The sequence below is a fragment of the Bombus huntii genome, chromosome 14, assembly GCF_024542735.1.
Source record: "Bombus huntii isolate Logan2020A chromosome 14, iyBomHunt1.1, whole genome shotgun sequence".
NCBI lineage: Eukaryota > Metazoa > Arthropoda > Insecta > Hymenoptera > Apidae > Bombus > Bombus huntii.
Genome location: NC_066251.1, coordinates 7,219,302 through 7,235,294, shown reverse-complemented (window position 1 = coordinate 7,235,294; position 15,993 = coordinate 7,219,302). Strand labels below are relative to the sequence as shown.

At 32.0% G+C, this 15,993-nt stretch overlaps 1 protein-coding gene across 2 annotated transcripts in view; it reads right to left on the bottom strand.

The window, feature by feature from the left end:
• Positions 1-14,635, bottom strand: part of LOC126872764 (kinase D-interacting substrate of 220 kDa) — a 44,329-nt gene extending 29,694 nt beyond the window's left edge. Inside the window, exons 1-2 of one of the 2 annotated variants that reach the window (XM_050632897.1) lie at positions 14,411-14,635; positions 13,765-13,832 (exon numbers count right to left, since the gene is read on the bottom strand). Coding sequence is in view for 1 of the 2 variants with exons in the window: in XM_050632894.1 (XP_050488851.1) it covers positions 658-801 (144 nt within the window). In the remaining variant the exon portion in view is untranslated. Of the gene's footprint in view, positions 1-657; positions 1,002-4,637; positions 6,432-13,764; positions 13,833-14,410 lie in introns of those variants that run through there. The other variant, XM_050632894.1, reaches the window with a different exon arrangement.
• Between the last annotated feature and the right edge of the window lie 1,358 nt (positions 14,636-15,993).

Sequence of the window (15,993 nt, the reverse complement as noted above, 5' to 3'; positions counted from 1 at the left end):
GAAAGGAGGCAAAGCGGCCAAATGTATTTCTGGCCATGTCGCCCGCGCTCAAAAAATCTCAGCGTCTCAGGGTGGCTCGCTTTATAATGAAGTGGCTATTTCAAGAGGCATCAAACTCCCCATTATCAAACTATATAGAGCAATAATGCCTCGAATTGATCTTAATTATTCGACTTCCCGAACAAATAGAAGTTTCTCAGAAAAAGAAGAATGACTGCATACAGATATTGAAACATCTTTAAATTAATTCTTGGATCAAAATTCTTTGCAGACTTCTATTTCACTAATTCCTAAATATATCATTCTATATATTATTTTCTATAGATATTTTTCGAATTTCTTTGAAAATTACAAAACGAGGAATTTTTCTCTCTATAAACGATTCTACCTTAAATGAATTCAAATTACAGTATCACCAGCGTTTCATAGAAAATCCGTAATAGTTGTAACAAATTTTTCTCGTAAATTTTTCTGTTCAAAATCTCGGAGAAAATCGGAGGAACAAAAAAATCCATCGAGTCTTCTTTATCACTTCGATTGTATAAAGTAAATAATATATCTCTTCCTGTAAATTACTGAAGACACTCCGCAGTCAATAATTTATTCTAACGTATCTCATAAATATCTTTGAAGTCCCTTTCTCTGGAGTTTCATTACCTCGTGGAAACGATGTTCCAAATGACCCTTCAGTAAAGTGAACTGAAGCCTTCGATACTCTCCATGGGACGACACCAGCTTCGAGCTCTTATTCGGCGGTGATTCATTCGAACTTTTCCGACTTTTCAATCGAAGGTGTGACATTTTCACTTTCCTTTACCCGAACTTATCGATACGAGTCCTTGTTGTTAACTGATCGTTCATTGAATAGATTCCTTGGTATCACTCGCGAATTTTTAATCACAGAAGCTTCGCGTGCTAACAAATAACTGTTCAAAGCTTATATTCGAGACGATAAAAGAGACATTGTTACTGTCAATAGCTTCGCATAACTTTTATTTAACCTGTTAATTGGGAAAGATATTGTTACGTGCTAATCCATCATTTTTATAGAAAATTATCGTTACCATACTAGAGATTATTATACAGCAGAACTCAGTTTATTTGAATCTATCGAGGAACAAAGAGAGTTCATACAACAGAAATTCAGTGATCTTCCTCGCTATCTATGATTTTTCGTTCGTGTAACAGAAATTCAAGGTGAAATTAAATGGAATCAATTAGCTGTAATTTATTTAATCGGATAGTAATTAAAATTTCGTTCCAATAAACGAGGTTCTACTGCAATAGAAATTATTAGAGCGAAACTATTTCTAGAGCGTGCGATTTTCCATATAAATTGTTATAAAAATTGTCCTTTTCTTAAACTTCGCATAAAATTTATCGTTTTTAATTTTTACAATTAAGTCGATATCACAAATATAGGCAATCATGTTTAAATTGTCTAACTCTTTGAAGGAAGAGAGTTTCTGCTTGAGAAACGATCCAGTTAATGAACTAAGAACGGGAGAAGTGTTTCGTTGTTGGATAACACGCTTCACGGACAAGCAGTTTTATTAAATAGAATGACTAGCTTTCTTTCTCTTTCCTGTTTGTTACGTAATAATTTCACATGCAATGGGTACTTTGACGAATATATGCGAAACGTCGAACCAACATTTGGATGAGAAATTCGTATCCAAAGTACTTTTTCAATTTATTAATCAAGGAATTGCTGATGTTTTCGACGTAATAATTCATCTTTTCACAGATTTCTTACCCTTCGATGCATCGTTATATCGTACTTACATTTGCTAGAACTAGTTTATTATAGTTTTAACGTGATTATATATACAAATTTGTCCAATTAAGTTATTAACACGAATTCGTAATTCAAGTCAAGAAACGTGTTCCACATTTAAGAATATCTCTAAGGAATTTCTCTGCCGAGTGTAATCATAAAGATACAAATTTCTGTCCATAAACGCTACAAAGTTACCAAACATCATTTTGCTTTATCTTCAATACCTCGTCGAACATTTAATTACCCCTTGGTCGGTAAATCAAATTTACAAATAACAGGAAAGATGCACAGCTTTTCTTCTATCTTTAATTAATTTCTCAGAAACCAATCAGCTATCCTCAATGGAGTTAATTTAACTTCGATTTCGCACGACTATATTTGCAAAATTTTGTTCTCGCCCTATAAAAATTGTCAATAAAAGACTTCTAAGAATAGAACATCAAATAAAATTGTCGTTGATCATCAGATCATCCCAAATAATTTCAGGTATTTTTGTTTTTATCTCGGTAATACATATTCGAATTAACAGCAGGATTTAGAAAGTCACTTCTATCTTTTACATCTTTTACCACGCGCACTTATCAAAAGAGGAGATTGCGATACCGAATAGCGTAATAATAAACCGTGGAACGCTCTAGAGGAAATCAATGGGTCAGCTGATCGGGTACGCGACCAAGTCCTGCACTTTCACTGAAATATCTTCTTACAGAGAGAAAAGAGAGTGCAAACGATACGCGAGCCTCGATTTCATCGATAATATAATCTACCGTTATCGGATAATTTTCCAATTATCTCGCGATCATACTCTTCTTTCGAGTGTTTGATAAAACAGAAATATAAATAAAGATATAAGGGAACGTAACACTATTGGCTCAACGTGAAGCCTATTCTTGCAATCTGTTTCGACTTATTTCATTTACGTTTTACGAAGGAAAATTACTTTGCGTACACTTGCAAAATTACGATAGATTGGTCCTTTCATTAATCCTTACTTTTTTATGATTTATACTTTTCTAGATGGCTACGCGACTTTCCTCCATAATTGTAAAATTAATTTTCCCCTGAACGAAGCGAACTTATTTCTTTATTGACTTTTTATGATTTTCATTTACTTGTTTACATGGCTATATCTTCCTCGATAATTTTTTCTATATTTATCGTTTAAGAGATACTAGCACGTACGTATGTATAGGTAAGTAGGTATGTGCATATATTTACTTCCTATTTAATACAAATATAATTTCAAAAGGTATAAAGATAGCACAGTTACGTACATAGTGCTTGCCTCAAATATTTCATAATATTCTTTCATAGTAATAATTTCTTACGTTATTTGTTTCATTTAATCATTACGAACATATCTCAGCCAAATAAAACTGAAAAATAATTATCCTCTTTAACCTTAATAAATACCTTTCAGTTGCATTTAAAATAATGCTAAACAAAAATGAACTACGTACAGAAAAGAGTAACTTGTACACTCGTATTAACAACGTAAAATTGATAGATATTTTTCCAGAAGAAAATAATTTAAATGTTCCCCAATAAAATATTAAACATAATAGACAGAAACTTTATCTTTGTCTATCGATCGTACTTCATCGTGTGTTCTCTATTTCTGTAAATGCAAAAGTGTCGATTATCTTCGTTAACTGCACGGTTTAAAAACCACTATGGAAAAACATGTTCGCTATCGTTTCCTATTAACTGTATCTCTGAATCATCGGTCGTTTCGAGCACTGAATTACGATTCGAGTCAAGGTAACAAACGCTCTACGCTCTTCGAAAACATGTTAATAGCAACTTTTATAATCTTCGCTATATAGCGAGTCTCAAGGACAATTATCTGTACTTAGTATTCTTCCATTTTGAATAATTAGGCTCGACAATATTGGCCAGGGGTGCTGTAAAACTTCCTTCCCAAATAAGCAATCGAGGTTTACTCGGTGGTTGAAAAATGAATGATGTATTGAGACATTCTTGGATTTATTATATCTCGCCGTGATAAGAATTGTCGATTACGCTTCAATATTTATACAATGGCTACAAAAAGTATTTGCTCAACATTATATATATTATAGCGTTTGGATACTAATTAATTATTAATCAATAAATTAATAGTTTAAGAGTATACTTTCATACAATTACAAAAACTTAGTACTAAAACTCAATAGTGAAAATTAAATGTATAGAATTTCATTGGAAAATAAGGGTGTGTGCAAATATTTTCTAGCCACTATATACAGAGGCTCGCGAAACCTCTGAGAAAAATTTTGCTTTCAGAGGAAGATGTTCCTTTATCTGGTTAATCCTTTACTTGAATATACTTGAACTCGCCAGTTCGAAAATTTTTAAATCAATTTTGCTTTATTGAGTTTCAAAGCAGTATTATATCCAAGAACTCGAAAACTCTCACTTGTGTTATCAATCTTTTTTTAAATAATGTAATACAAATTTTGCTTGCGAGCGAATAAATAACGAACAGAGGAAAATAAAATACTTTACAAAATTATTTCCCGCATCAAAGCCGATCGAATTAAAATACGCGTTTCTTCCGCACCGTTTGTTAAATTAATTTCTCTCGTGAATTATAGAATAAAAATTCCCTCGAACGCTCTGACAATCTTCGCAGATAAAAGAGCTTCGCTATGAATACGACGATTATCGAAGCTTTCAAAACGTATGTACATAGAACGCGAACACGCGTGTATTTCGATCGATCGTTTTTGATCCGAATGCGAATATCAATGGATCATTCATTTTCCACCAATGCAACGTCTATCCACTTGCAAACTCAAACACCACAAACGATGAATCGATGTTCGCTATAAATAAACGCGCGTAGCATTTTCGTCACCTTAATGCCAAAACTCGAAACGTTTAAAAGAGTCTTAAAAACGTTTTCTCTTTTCAATGATAATTTTCCACCGATTGATTTTCCAGTGACCGCACCATCCATGATACAACTATTGTTCAACGTTCTTCAATAACTTTCGTGCGATGTTTAGCTCGATTTTTCAAATTCTTCAAAAACGTAGTCCACGATCGTTCAAAGGTTCCGTAACGAGCGATATTCCGTTCAGCGAAATATTTCACTCCGTGATGAGAGACGATCGATAAAAGATTTTACACGGCCGATTTTCAAAAACCTTCGGAGCACCTTCGCTTCAAGTGAACTGTGACGACAGTCGAACGCACACTGAATTATTCGTCGTTGGATCGCGATTTATTAGCATCCACAAGGCGAAAAGTCGTCATAGTGAACCAAGCGATCGGCCATCGAGCACTGCTTACTTGAAAGTTGCTTGGAAATAGTAGGAACATGATCAAAATCTATTATACTAATTAGGTAAATATATGGGAAAAACATAGAAGTGAAAAGTGGGGATTTTTGGACATTTGTGGGAAATGTAAAGGTGCAAAAGAACACAGAACGCGCATGAAATGAAAAAATATATGAAATATACAGAGTATAGTGTTTTATCTAATATTTAATAGGTAACACAATTTTATATATAGTACCTATCTTTTCGAGCATGTTCATAAAGATATGAATTTGCATAAATATCAGCGGTCTATTTATGACAAGTGAATATTTTTAAGATATCCAAAAATAGAGATACGAAATAAAGATAACAAGGGCACGTGTTTAACGCCTAAGTTAAATAAAAAAGTAGCAGTGGTAATACGGAACTAATTTACTCTAATACAATGACGAAGCAATACAAATGAAAGGAGTCGGCGAAAAAGCAGAGGATCTCCAGATAAATAAATGATTACGTCGAAGCTATCAACAGCTCGAACAACCGACTAATCTTTCCCGATTAGCGAATAATCACTGAAACACGCGCTTTTACTATGCCTCGATAACAAGTGTAACATACTTATCAAACAACTTTGCTAAAATGATGCATAAATCCAAACTTATGACGCAAGAAATAAAAGCACTTTTATGTAATCACAGGAAAATTCGATAGATAGATCGATAATATACAATAAAACTAGATCCATGTGATAAGGAATTACGCAAAAGCACCACTGTCACGTATATAAACGACAATCAAAATCGAAACACACGAAACCACTTTTATGATCAGCTCATTCACTTTTGGAAATATCAAACACCTTCAAACGAGGAACACGTGATTTAAATCACTATTAAAAGAAATGCAATTAAACGAAGTTACGCAAAAAGCTCGTTCACTTTTAGAACTAGCCAACGTGGTTAAAACGAGCATATTAAAATGAAGAATAGATAATTCAAATTTCTTGTACGATAATCTAAATGATCCCACTTTACAGTCAACTAAATGACCAAATTACACGCTCATTTACTTTCGAAAATGTCAAGCACGTTTAAAATACCCGCATCAAAGCGAAGAAAATATTATTTAAGCTACTTTCACAATAAATTAAATGACCTCCACTTTACAATAACACCTCCGATTCCTTTACAACCGACTAAATAATAAAAGTTTCACGACAACTTGTTCACTTTTGGAAATATCGAACTGGAGCGAAAGAAGTCCACAAGGAAACGTAATGATAGAGAAACTGTAGAAAAAGTAGGTTGCGAGGGGCAGAGAGGAGACAGTGCTAACGCAGAACTCGATCGTGCTAACATCCTTCGCGTACTGAGACGCGGGAACAATTAACCACGGGCCACGATACCTGACTCATGTGGGCGATCCACGTGGATGGATCATCCTCTTACTATCGTGCGCCAGCTCTGCTCGAGGAAACACAAAGAGTGGGACGACGGGATGGATATCGCAATTTATACGCTCGTCTAAAATTGGAAGAGTCCTCGTCCCTGCGTTTGACCACAGTTGTTAACGGTAACTTTGTTGAATCAGCTAACTCAACTGCGGCTAATGTCATCGTTGTCTGCTCTTTAATAGATTCTTAAGTTCTCTACCGGCCAGAGACGCAATAACAATCCAATGTAGATACTTGCCTATTTCTGGAAAATGGTTTAATTAGAATATCGTAAATAAGAAAACTACGTAAAAGTTTATTTATACCCCCTCCCCATTTTTCTTCTGGATTATTGCAGTGATCCATTAAGGGCCAAACTTGTATTAACATAACATCTCACCTACAGTTCTGTTTAATTAATATAGGCTGTTAGATTCTGTTTCTTAATATTATGGATACGATAGGGAATTCATCGCTATTTGAGTCTCTCAGAAGCCACGTTAACTCCAAAAATGAAAATAAAGGAAACTGATAATATTACGAGTAACATTCTTTTTAATTTTCTCTGAAATTTGCTGTAGTTTATACCGTCTTTTGCGATAAACAATCTTACGGGAATAAATCATTTGTTCTTTTAAAAATTGAAGGTTAATCGTGAAATTGAGCAATTAACAAAACCTAGAATCGACAGAAGCTTGGCTTCTGAAAAGCTCATTTCTTCTTTCAGCTAGATTCTGATATTTTGTAAAGTTTAATTGATATATATATATATATCTTTTATGAACTTCGTAAGCTTTGTACTTTGACAAAGCAGCACATAAGTACGTTATCTGCATTTTTCAATAATGGTACGTTTACGTAACTTTAAACATTATTTCACTGCTTGTTATGTAATGGGCTATAGGAAAAATCCTTTCTCTTGGCCTAGGAACACTCACAGCGAAAATTCCATTACTATAGAATGCCTGAGCACGTCCAAAGAAGTCTATAACCATATTTTTTTCAGTGAAAATATTTTAATCTTCTGTGATCTGTATAAACTTCTAGAAACTTTTTAATGGGTGGATGTGCTAATTACTTCATAAACTATTCCAGTTTTAAATCTTCCATTTATGTTAATATAACACAGAAAATAATCTGTACAAGTTGTCAAAAGGTAATATATATAACAAGAAAATTAAATAAAATAACCTTATAACTGTTTTCGATAATTATCAGACGTTATAGAATGTTTTTTTCATCTGAAAAGTTTTTTTATCCCACAATTCTTGAGTTTCTGAAATGATTGACTAAATTACAATGTAATTTCAACCTTGACCTTTGTACAAAAATTTACTTCGCATTTATGATGCATATCCCTATGTGAAATCATCTCTTCATTTATTTATGATTATATAACAGATTTTGCGCAGCGTATGGTGTAGAAGTCAATGTCATTTCAAGCTGGATGCTCTCCAAAGAAAATTCCAAGATTTCGTGGCTTTGAATATACTGTGCAGGTGCCGATGAAGTAGATTTTCGAGACATTCAATAACATAATGAGGTAGAGTTATTTAAATCACTTAAGCTCCAACATCTTCAAATTAAATCTTGAATTTATCTTATTTCCATCAACAAGGAAGTATTATGTAAAAACTAGTAAAATGAACGATAAAGTTACTTGCAGAAATATAGTTATGTACACATGCTACACAATTATGATAATCATTATGTAACAGCGAATATTAACGTTAATTAAATTTCCCCTTTGTTACGTACAAGTTATATTCTCATAGAAAGTTATGGTCATAGAGCTATTAATGTATACAATATATTTCGCTATTTATCACACCGCTAATAACGAGTTAAATATGTAATCTGTTTTCAAATGTAGATCGCTTCAAAGTCTATTCATAACCAAATTTGTCGAATTACAATACTTAGCTTGACTCAAATTGACTCAAGTGTCTTGACCTAAATAAACCGACCTTATCCTATTCTAATATACTGTTTAATGTGCTCTTCTGGTGTTCATATACCATGAAGTATGTATTAGATTTTTCTGTTTCCTATTGTACCGTCACTTGTCTTCTGCAAGGACAGATCTATAGGCGTTGTTGGTGATACGAAAGCAATTGTTCAAGGAAGATTTGATAGGACGATCCAATAAGAGTGGGCGACTCAATAGACTCGCCCTATTTACTCCTCAACACTAATGGAAAGTGAGAAGAGTAACGGAAAAAGAGAAATACATAGAATAAAGCGGCATTAGCTTCCTAGAACAGAGAGCAGACAATATTAAATTATCTTCGTCGCCATGTCCTAACAACGACCAACGTTTTCGATGTTAATTAGGGACCTCTGTAACAGAATTAATTAATTTTAATTCTGGACTTTGGATCTAATCAAATTTAAATTGTAAAATATTGATGTTAAAAAAGGAAAATGCTTAGAAACTTGTATAAATAAATAGACATATTTTCTTAGTGCGTTCCGATAATTTTAAATTTTTCAGAGATTCTCAGAATACAAACCCGGATAATGTTTAATTTTTCATTCATAGCATGAACGTATTATGTATTATGGAAAATGACTAGTGAGGAAACTTCTCGAAATTGTAGGCTGCTACATTCTTCTCAAGTTCGTGCTTCATCAATAAAGAGGAAGAAAAATATATGGACAGATACACACTTGAGACCAAAGTTTCATCTTATCGAAGAACTATCTGCAAGCTTTTACATATTTACTTGATCGACCCAAAAAATGCTTCCAGAATTTCCTGTCCCATTAACAATGGGTTTCAACTTCAACGAGTCATTCTCGCGAGTCTTCTTTGTTCGTAATACGCTACGTCACTGACACGTTTTCATAAATCAGTGTCTATAACCATTCGAACGGTAAATCAGTATCGTAGATCTAAACAAACATTTTCTTTTCAATGCAAACATATTTATAAATTATTCATTTACCAAGATATAATTATAACTTTCTTACTTTGTTTCATCCCCTATCATCAATCCATGAAAAAAATATTTAATATTTTCAACAAAGAGACATGGCGAAAAAATATTTAATATCCTCAGAATTTCTCTTTTCAATATTCTGTATATTCAATACTTCACGTTTTTCGCATTCGTCATTCTACACTATGTACTCTGGATTTCATTAATGGATTATAAGAGATTCATATCCATTTACAAACTATTATAGATTAGCTTTAAATGTATCAGCATATAGTGTTCGCTAAAATAAGTAAAATATGTGTCGACTGGCTCTAATTCCAGCAATTATTATACACAGTGGTTCGTATAACAACAACAAAGTATATCTCTCTTCTAGTTAAAGATAGAGGAAGTCGAACGAATTAGAAAAATCTGTGTTTTCATAAATTCAAATCATATTATGATGCACTCAAAAAATGTAGATGCAATCCTTTTAAGTAGAAACGCATTTTTCTTCTACTTATACGACTATCCAGAACATTCTAAGTAAGAAAATATCAGAATTTGTATCTAAAAACCCCTGGTTTAAAAGATTGCATCTATCATTTCCTCCCTAAAGAATCCCTAAAAAATCCTACATCATCCTCTTTAAGAATTACCTATTATTGATAAACTTTTTCCTCGTTGGTTGTTTATCGAATATAGGATCTCTCAGCGACTTTTCAGGGAGGTAAAGGAAATTAACGGCGAGACGGAAAGAACGTAACAAGATCACAATGAATCTCTGAAAATTCGAGGCGAAACTCGGTCACGTTAGCGATACTTCGTATCTTTCGCCTGATCGCCGTTTCAAATGCATAAATATAAATAAGTAGGACAGAGAGGATTTTCAGATAACAGCAGATGAAACAAGACTGTACGTCGCGCATACTACGGCGTTCCGTGGCAAATTCGTGCCAAGTCTTCGCTATACTCTTGCATTTTTCACGGTTCTGTGAATCGACTGAGTACACAAAATTCTGAAGATCGTCCCATGATATATGCATCCCGAATTATTTCCCTACGAAACGTCGAGACATTAATTTGCGTCAATGAAACACAACTACGACAATATTCGTATAAATTGTCCAGTAACATGATTTACAATGACTTACGAAAGTATTCGACAAACTTAGAATCTTTTTATGTATACATTATACAAATCAATTTGAAATCTCATTAACATTGTAACGAGATACGACTATCGTCATTAAATTGGTAAAATTGGAAACGAGTCTGAAAACACATATATAAATTGCAAAATATTCAATGAAAGCGTATTTCGCAAAGATCACCAAAACATTTGAGCGGTCAATTACATATTCATTATAGTAATAAGCCACAATATTTACTGCGAGTCTATAACACTAACTGTCTGTTTAAGATTAATATTCATACTAATTTTTCACTAAGTGTATCTAAGTGTTTTGTAACTGCCATATATATTTTCCGATTGGTTTCAGACATTATTATGGTCACGATATTCGTGTCTCACTATGGTGTTAATGAAGTTTTGAGAAATTTCATATATTGCATATAATATATTCAAGTGTATAATATCTTCGTGAGCCACTACATCTCAGACAATATACAGTAATTATTCAATTAAGTCCAATAGTTCACTAAAATATATTTGATTCAGAGATAACAACAGTTATAATCTAAATTAAAAGAGTGATAGTATCGGAATTATAAGTATCTTACAATTAGTTTAAATGGTTCAGAAACAATCATTATAGAAGACCTGAAAGTGTTTTTGGTTACAAATAATCATTATCGACGGTCAGAATATTTGTTGGTTACTGATTAACCAATATCAGTGTCGAAAATGGTTTATGGTTGTGTACTTATCGGTTTATGGTGTGTAATTGTAGAAATAAAATTAAATTCATTTATTATGCACCGTTTAATATTTCACTGAAAATTCAACGCATTAAGTTGATTAAAAAAATATAAATTATGTATACAAACTAACCTAGATACGTCTCCCTCCAATTAAACGACTTCCGTCATCATTTTACGCATAAACACATTTTGTTGAGATAGTATACTATCGTATCCTATTATGCCATTACTAAAATGTTGTAAAATTTTGCTCCAAACAATATGTACGTCGTATTTTACAAGTGTTTAAAAATTTCTAACTAATATATAATAATATAATGCTAATGAAAAATTAGTTATTTCGGTTACATTGTCGCGCAATGATGTCGACTGCGCATGCGCATAATATTACTTCACGTGTTTAAAACTAGCTACGAAAATTATTATTTACCCAACTTGAATCCGACTCGAATGTCAACCACATTCGTGGATCTGGCAGCCACGCGTTCATATTGTTGAATGACGCGTTAAGTTTAAATTAAAAAACATTTAACACCAACGACAGACTTGTTGACACCAGATAATGTTCACGACGACGCCACACTCTTTCGCGTAATGAAAGTGTCGTTTCCGACACAGAAGGATTACATTCAGTTATGTTTACATGAGGAAGCGAGCTAATTCGATCCACAACTGCCAAGAGGAAACCTAATCTTCCTATTGGAAAATAAATAGACGTTTGTAATAAGACTTCGATTTCGCGACAACGATTTTGTTCTTCCGTGAATATACAACACAATGCCCATTGTACTCCCTCTTCACTATGTTTCCGATGATTAACCCGTGGGGTTCGTGTTTTTCAAATGGAATTTGAAGTGCATATTTGATTTTATAAATATATATGTATATGAAAGCTACAGGAGAAGAACACGATCTTTTGATTCTTAATTTTATGATTAAAGAATAATATATATTTTAATATAACATAATGAAATATAGGAACCTGTTAGGTCTAAAAATGTATACTTCTTGAAAATACATAGTTCATAAGTTGGCAAACTTTTATGAAAACCAAAGATATAATTATTAAAACGAGCAATATTTTAATATTATATTGAACAATATTTCTAAAACTTAAATTAAAATTTAAATTTTAAAATTGCTTTCGCGTAAAAGATAAAGGAAATAAGATCGTACTTCTTCTCCTGTTAATAAAGCTTTAAAAAGCCCATATTTATATAATATTTTTTGTTTTATTACAGCCATAGAATATATATATTGATGAAGTTTGGTTGTTGAACTCTGGGATACCCTATATATGATTTAATCCTGCGGTTTCTATTATTATTATTATTATTATTATTAATTTATATTCTTTTATTTTCTATTCCAATTTATATTATTAATTTATAATCTATTATATTATTAAAATATAGATAATTTTTGAATATTTGATTTTAGTATACAATATAATTTTACTAGCTTCTGTGTATTTCTTGCGTTTCGTAAATAAAATTTCAAATTTCTATTACACGGGGAAAATACCTGAAAAGATACAAACGCGAAGAAAAAACGAGAACAGCAGGGTTAATTAATAAATATTAATGCACGGTTTATACGTGTTAGTGTAAATACATGATTCATAGTACAGTAATGCAATAAAAATCGATGGAATCTGATAGTCTTCCATAACGAAACTAAATAGACCAACTAAGAACGTATGAAACAATGATCCCATATAATGATACGGATACAATTGATCTATATGGATTAAGTGTGAATGATATGATATTTTTGTTCCGTGTGAATATCGATCACCGTACATTTTTAAAGATTATACAAGGAATGTTGAAATATAATATGTATAAGTGAGTTTAAGTTCCTATACATTGTTAATATTGTTTAAGAAATAAAACTGCCAAGGAATTACAACCTTATCAAATCTCTGTCTACTAGCTTAAATGATTAGCTATCAGTAACCTTTTTCATGTTATTACGACTTCTGTAACGTTCATCCAAACGCTTGGAATTTATCTTCAATTAAAAAAATTTTCGTTCCGAGACTAAACAACATTTTATTTAATTAATTCCTTTTCGGAAAATTTAGCGTTCCTAAAGAACTGCACATCGCTAATAAAAATGCAAATAAAAACAACTTGAAATCATCGTACACCGATCGTACTATACAGCATCATAACTATGAGCATTTATGAGAAATTTAATGTATATAATATGCAAAATAGAATATTAAATTTAATTTTGTTATTCTTATAAAATATGAAACTGCATAAATATCTGTAATCATTAATAATTTCGCGTAGTAAAGCAATTGTACATAGAAGACTATACAACAGAGTATAATAACATGAATCATTGAATTAAGACTATAATAATAACATGAAACGCTACGCTAGGTATGCTACTATAGTAATTACGCTACGCTTATTAGTACTAATGGTATCAACAATCAGACAATGATCTTAGTTTATTGATCAGACTCACCAATTAAACAAAAGATTGATTCTCCCGGATATCCGTTGTCATGTATGATAAAATCGCAGTTGCTCAACCTAGGAGCAATCGTATAAAAGATCGATCATTTTAAACATATCGATAAAAATTGAATTTGAAATCAAAGAATTAATTCCACAAAAAAGATTCATATTCGTTCTAAGTACCAATACATAAACGTAAGAATTGCTGCACATGCATCCAAAACAGTAATATAAAAAAAGAAAGAGATAATCCTGTCTTCGAATCTTTATATTCCAATCTTACTCTCGTTTTAACAAAGAAAAACATTCTTAGTTAAATGACTTTTAAAAATAACTTTTGCATAAAGCTTGAAGACAAATTATACGTATTAATGAAATTTTAGTTAGTTTTAGAAAATAAATTGAGCTACAACTTTTGAAATGTTTTAATGTGAGGAAAATTGGCGATTAAGTCGAGAACGATCCAAAAGACGAAGTACACTTAAATTCCAAGAATATATACAAAATACATGTTGTTGTAAACGCACATCAAATAGAAAAGATAGAATGATTTGTTTTTTGTAGCTTTCTAACACGTTTCGATTTCTTCGAAGCGATCTCGAACTGTACGAGAGTAATGAAAAGCATTTTTATCGAGAGGATTCTAACCTCACCTGAGAGAGTACGATAACTTCCAAGGTAGCCGAATCCTACTACTGGACAACGTGGACCGCACCGTCGTCAATTACAAACGACGTTATATATCAAATTGTTGTTCACATTGCGTCTATTAAACGACTCTAGGAAATCGTTCAATCACACGGTAAAATCATGAACTGGAAAATGTTACTCCGCTGTCTTTCATTCGATGTACGTAGCGTCATCCACCAGGCGGCGCTCCGAATGTCGAACAGCTGATTTCTCATGCACGTGCGCCATGGCCATGTTAAGGCTATAGTTATATTATAGTATCGTTCTCGCAAACGAAACATCTGAAAATTAAAATGTATATTCTCATAAGTAGACTGCGGATTTTTAAGCAAATTCATATTTTTATAAACATAAATTAAAAAGTGGTCTAGAAGTAACCTAATCTAAGCAAAGATTTATTTCACTTATTGAATATTATAACGCGTACTGTAGTTTGGAAGTTTCATATATTTTTGCATTTCATGTGAATTCTGTATATCTTTACATCTTCAAATTTCAGTAAGAATACATAATTAATTCTTTTGATATATATAAAGAATACGAATCCACTGCTCAAAGTAATTTCATTTAACAACTTATTACGAAACCGTAGTTGCGTTAACGCAGCATTTCATTTGTAATTTCTTTTTAGATTTACATTAATGAATTCCATCAAATGTACATTGCTATTATGAAAATGAAAAAATTCGAAAGAAAAAAAGAAATGAAAATCTGGAAGAATTTCTCCAATATTTTTTTCGTTACTATCTTTTTCCTATTCAGATCCTACAAGTTTATGAAGTTCAAGGAAATTAAAGTGTTTCATAATAACTCATATGTTCTGTCTTTCTTCCCTAATCACCACTCCTCGTCCAATACCTCTACTATAGTTCTATGCTCCTGTTGTCATTAGAACAAACATACTAAAAGCAAATTGAAATATAAAATAGACACAAAGATAGCAGTACCATTTTTGTCCTTATTCTATAATCCTAGCTCCTTGTCAATGACTTCCACTATCATTTTATGTTCTTGTTAAAATTGTACTAAATAAAAGGATTAGAAACAAATCCAATTATAAAATGAAGTTAGTAACTTATAATATTCTTTCATATACAGAAAACTCTATACTTATTCTGTGATCCTGTTAGAAGAGGATGGTCTTGACCAAAAATATACGGAAAGATTGACGGAATTAGAGAATTAATAATACATATGTAAATATGCATTATGACTTGTCTTGTAAGTTTTGTTGCCACTTGTGACCGAGAATTCTGTCTTGTATCATGACCGGTACTATTCCTACCATTTTTTGAAACCCTTTCGTGAAGCGAAATTTCAATGATATACAATGATTTGATGATGTGCAAAAATTTCTCGCCAGATGGATTTCTCACTTTATATTCAAGAAACGATATCTAAAAGTAAATGATCTATTGTATTTTAGGTCAGGTTTTGATCCGATTCGCAGTCAGAATCAATATATCGTATTTACATATCTTCAATATAAAATTCAAAATTTATGAATAAAGGATATAATAAATATCTATTATTTTTCCTCTAAGCG